The 5,558-nt window shown below is 39.3% G+C and overlaps 1 protein-coding gene across 1 annotated transcript; it reads right to left on the bottom strand.

The window, feature by feature from the left end:
* Nucleotides 1-4,315: 4,315 nt before the first annotated feature.
* Nucleotides 4,316-5,155, bottom strand: LOC125823520 (uncharacterized). Its single transcript, XM_049502895.1, has one exon. The coding sequence runs from the start codon at nt 5,153-5,155 to the stop codon at nt 4,316-4,318; it is 840 nt and encodes a 279-aa protein (XP_049358852.1).
* Between the last annotated feature and the right edge of the window lie 403 nt (nt 5,156-5,558).

Below are 5,558 nucleotides of genomic sequence, written 5' to 3'. Positions count from 1 at the left end.
AATTCTTGATAATCCAAATTCACTTTTTCAGATTGATACGATAGAGACGTTGGCGGCTCAAATCCAAGGGTATGAGCTTCGATCTGGTAGTTATTGAGTTTTCTCCTCTTTTCTCAGGCAAACAGTAAAGGAAGAGCTTTTCAGGGATTTGCAAATCCATGGGAAAGGGAAAAAGGCGACGTGGATGTGATTGAGATGGCGACATCGCTGCCGAACCGTTGGTCCGAAGCAAAATCCGGCGAGTTTCATCAAGTTCTCTAGTTTTGTCGTTAATGAGCCAGAGAGACATAGGGCATGTTGGGTTATATTTAATTAGTTTAGGTAAAATAAATAAATAAATTGGTTAAAATAATACTATTCTTTAAATAATTTTTTCACTTGATTAATTTAACAATCCTTTTTTTTTTGTCTTGATTAATTTTCTAAAAACGTGCATATACATATACTACATATATTATACTTTGCGAAATACTCGTAGCAATAGCCCGCTACTAAACCAAAGGGAAACTTCAAATAATGGTGTAGCAAAAACTATTTGGATTTCGAAAGAAAAGTTAATATACTTAACATTTTGTTAGAGCGAATGGTAGGAAAAATATTTAAACTTATATAAATATATATCGCAACTTAAATATTTATTCATACGTGTTATTATAGATCCCACAACTATAACCAACAACGTAGGAAAGATTGTTTGGAGTTGTAAATTAGTAGAGATTTGTTATATTAATATTATAAAATATTATTTAATAATTTGAGTATATATGTATTTTTTAATTAGAGAAATAAAATGTCTTCAAATCTATTACTGGTGCCAAATTTATTTATACATATGTAAAAAAAAATAGTCAAGACTAAAAACCATAGAGACATTAATCTTAGGAAAAAGGGAGAACCAAAATTGGGTGTCAACAGTTGCCCCTGTTTGAACAGAGATGATGTAAGAGTCTCTGGACAAATAAGTTTACGTAGAGGCCTATTCTATCTCGACCGGAGGAAATATGTTTGCAAGGTTATGGAAAGGATGCACTTAAAAGAACTGACCTTGTTGAAGAATTGGTTTGCATGATTGTGATTATGAATTTGACCAAACTCTGGTGTCTGAGTTGCCTACATATCTCGAGTTTCACGAGAATCAGACCGATGTAGTTCGAAGTGGCATTATGATAAATTTTGAGATCCTCAAAATTTGCCCCAGTATCGGATTTACGATGACATAGGTGTCACTTAAGGTTGAAAAAGAAAGGGATAATTTTAGCATGAACGGGGTTAGTACGGCCGTGCTCAGAATCGAGTTACCTAGAAGAAAACGTAAATAAGGCCAATTGTAGTTCTAGACAAAGGATTATGGTAAATTATAGAAGGTCATCAAAATTTACCTGGTGTTTAATAGATGGTTGGCACTGGTATTTGGATGAAGTTTGATAAGGATAATGCAATATTAACGATAAACGAATTTTAAATGACAACAATCCTTCTGCAATACGCCCACTTTGTAGCCTCCTGATTATAAATATGGTGCACAACACATTCATAAACAGGATTCTATGAAATGTATCTCGCATCCCTCCAAGGTTGTATCCTATCTTTTTTTCTTTTTTTTTTGTGGGTAGCTGTCAAGATTCCTTCATTGCTTTACGAAAGAGTAGATTTGCTTGAATTAGAAGTATGGATGATGGTGGGATTGGAGTCGGAGTGCTAGTCTTGACTCTAGCTTGTGAGTTTGGTATTCCTTGCCAAGCAATACCTCAATCGCTGCTTAGAAATAGTTCCACGTTGTAGCGTACTGTCCTGCAAAACATATAAAAGGGTGAAAAGTACCTGTTCGGTTCAAAATATTATAAATTAAAATAGTAATGTAAAGAGTGGAGTGTAGCTGTTCAAACGACTGTTGATGTTTCTTTTTGTGTTGTAAGTGTGATGTAGGTAAAGTAACTTGTAATGTAGAGGCCCTCGACTGGCGGGGCTGTTGTAATGTAAAAGCCTGTATCCGGCTGTGTAAAGCTTGTAATGCAAGGCCTCCAGCTGGTGGGGCTGTTGTAATGTAAAATCCTGTATCCGGCTGTGTAAAGTTTGTAATGTAAAGCCTCCGGCTGGCGGGGCTGTTGTAATGTAAAAGCCTGTATCCGGCTGTGTAAAGCTTGTAATGCAAGGCCTCCAGCTGGTGGGGCTGTTGTAATGTAAAATCCTGTATCCGGCTGTGTAAAGCTTGTAATGTAAAGCCTCCGGCTGGCGGGGCTGTTGTAATGTAAAAGCCTGTATCCGGCTGTGTAAAGCTTGTAATGTAAAAGCCTGTATTCGGCTGTATAAAGCTTGTAATGTAAAGCCTCTGACTGGCGGGGCTGTTGTAATGTAAAAGCCTGTATCCGACTGTATAAAGCTTGTAATGCAAATTTAATTGTCGGCGTATGACAACATTGCTATGCGTGCATCCCTCAGTCGGCGGAACTTTAGTGATATTACTACGATGTAGTCCCCGATTGGCGGAGTGTTGCTTCTTTTTCTTATATACAGTCTCCGACTGGCGAAATTCGATCGATATTTGCTATGTACGGCCTCCGGCTGGCGGAGTTTGGCGATGTTTGTTATGTACAACTTCCGATTTATGGAGTTTGATGATGTTTTCTATGTACAACCTTCGGGTGGCGGAATTTGACAAGGTTTGCTATGTACAACCTCCGGGTGGCGGAGTTTGACGACGTTTGCTACAAGCTCCAGTTGGTGGAGTTATTTTGACAGAAAAATTAAACATCTTATTTTCCTACGAAGGCCCTCTTGTCTTTAATTAGTATTTGATCTAGATCTTGAGCGTACCTGCAAAGATTTAAACAAAATATATTTTAGTCATAAGATGCAAGTTGAAGTATTTCCGGGAAATGAAGTAGAGAAAGAGTATTTTGGCTCATGATTGTGAGAAATCGAATGGCGGTTCTGGTCATGCCCCGAGACTTGATGTTATTTTCTTGATTCTTGTGTTCCTGCACTCAAAGAAAATTTTAGTTTGGGAGGGGGCGTTGATTTGCATCGACTTGTGGATTGAAGCCTCGTCACTAGAATCATTTGACACCTCGTCAGTACTGCACATAGTTTCTTAACCTAGAGACTTGGTAGGTGGATTAGTGGAAAAAAATATTTTTGAAAAGAATTAGCTTGTTTTTCTAGAAAATAAGTATACTGCGTATATATTAGGTATATGTATATATATATATAGTAATTATCCAGCGTTTTAGATTATGACATGTTCCGAAGTCCATCGAGCTTTCCATTTTGTTGACTATATCCAACATAGTCCTCCTGTAGCTTTTACCCTTCTGATGAAGCTTTCCTAGCTCTTTTGCAGACACTGCGACGATCAATATTCTTCAACATTCTGAGGTTACGCTAACTATGAGGAAGTGTTTCCTAAGGGTAAGTAAAGAAGAAAAAAAATAAAAATAAAAAATGCATCGATCGAGCCTGACTCAGGATGCCTACGTATCCCCAAGATAGGAATCAGATTGTAGCGTAATTCGAATACAAAAGGGAGAAGTAGAAGTATGTAATGCAATGACCGAGCTTGACTCAAGCTGCCTACGTATCCAAGTGGAATTAGGTCGTAACGTAGTTCGAACACAAGAGGAAAGTGAAAAATATGAAATGCAATGACCGGTCCTGACTCAGGTTGCCTACGTATCCAAGTGGAATAAGGTCGTAACATAGTTCGAATACAAGAGGAAAGTGAAAAATATGAAATGCAATGACCGGGCCTGACTTAGGCTGCCTACGTATCCAAGTGGAATCAGGACGTAACGTAGTTTGAATACAAGAGGAAAGTGAAAAATATGAAATGCAATGACCGGGCCTGACTCAGGCTGCCTACGTATCCAAGTGGAATCAGGTCGTAACGTAGTTCAAATACAAGAGGAAAGTGAAAAATATGAAATGCAATGACCGGGCCTGACTCAGGCTGCCTATGTATCCAAGTGGAATCAGGTCAGGACGTAGTTCAAATACAATAGAAAAGTAAAAAATGCAAGGGACCGAATCCGAAAAAGATTGCCTACGTATCCCATAGAGGGAATTCAGGTCGAGTGTAGTTCTAAATACATGGAAATGATGATTTTGGGTTTTCTAAGAGAGACCGGATCCGATGTGGGTTGCCTATGTACCCCACCATGGGAAGTCAGGTCTAGACGTAGTTCTGTTACATTGAAAAATGCAAAAGTACACAAAATAAGCGCTAATCTTGAGGTTTTCAGATGTAGTATTTCTTGATGGCGTCTGAATTGATTGGCTTTGTACTCACTCTGCCATCCATTTCTGCTAAGATTACCGCTCATCCAGAGAGTACTCTATGAACCATGTAGGGTCCTTGCCAATTTGGTGCAAATTTCCCTTTGGCTTCTCCTTGGTGAGGAAAGATCTTCTTCAATACTAACTGCCTCGGTGTGAACTGTCGAGGTCTGACTTTTTTGTTGAAGGCTTTGGTCATTCTGTTCTGATAGAGTTGGCCATGACAAACCGCGTCCATCCTCTTTTCATCGATGAGCATCAATTGTTCATGCCTGCTACGTATCCATTCTACATCGTCGAGACCAACCTTTTGGATAATCCTTAAAGATGGTATTTCCACCTCAGCAGGTATTACTGCTTTTGAACCATAAACCAACATATAAGGAGTTGCCCCAGTTGATGTTCTGATTGTGGTGCGATAACCGAGTAGAGCATATGGTAGCTTCTCATGCCATTTTCTGTGACTGTCTAATATCTTCCTTAAAATCTTCTTGATATTCTTATTTGCAGCCTCAACTGCTCCATTCATCTGTGGCCGGTAAACCGTGGAATTTCGATGAGAAATCTTGAACCTTTCACAAGTTTCCTTCATAAGATCCCTGTTGAGGTTGGCTGCATTGTCTGTTATGATTGATTCTGGAATTCCAAACCGACAAACTATGTTGTTGCGAACAAAGTCTGTCACTACCTTCTTAGTCACTGCTTTGTATGTCGAAGCTTCAACCCATTTTGTGAAATAATCGATAGCCACCAGAATGAAACGATGTCTATTTGACGCGGGAGGCTCTATGGGTCCAATAACATCCATGCCCCAAGCGGCAAATGGCCAAGGGGAACCCATCACATTGAGCTCATTCGGTGGAACCCGTATAAAAATCTCCATGCACGTGACACTGATGACACTTTTGCACATACCGAATACTATCTCTCTCCAAGGTCATCCAAAAATATCCGGCTCTTAGAATCTTCTTTGCCAAAGTGAACCCATTCATGTGAGGTCCACGTGTTCCTGCATGTATTTCTTCCAAAAGCCTTGTCGCTTCTACGGCGTCGACGCACCTCAGCAATCCAAAATCTAAAGTTCTCATATACAGGATTTCTCCGTTAAGGAAGAAATGATTGGCCATCCTCCTCAAAGTCCGCTTCTGGTTGCTTGTGGAATTTTCAGGATATTCTTGTGCTTCTATCAATCTTCTGATGTCATAGTATCAGGGTTTTCCATCCAGTTCCTCATCTACATGAAAACAGTATGCATGTTGATCATGTATCTCTATATCGATAGGGTC

The sequence above is a fragment of the Solanum verrucosum genome, unplaced genomic scaffold (assembly GCF_900185275.1).
Source record: "Solanum verrucosum unplaced genomic scaffold, falcon-dt-bn FXZP01000012.1, whole genome shotgun sequence".
NCBI classification, from domain to species: domain Eukaryota; kingdom Viridiplantae; phylum Streptophyta; class Magnoliopsida; order Solanales; family Solanaceae; genus Solanum; species Solanum verrucosum.
This window is presented reverse-complemented; position numbering and strand designations above follow the sequence as displayed.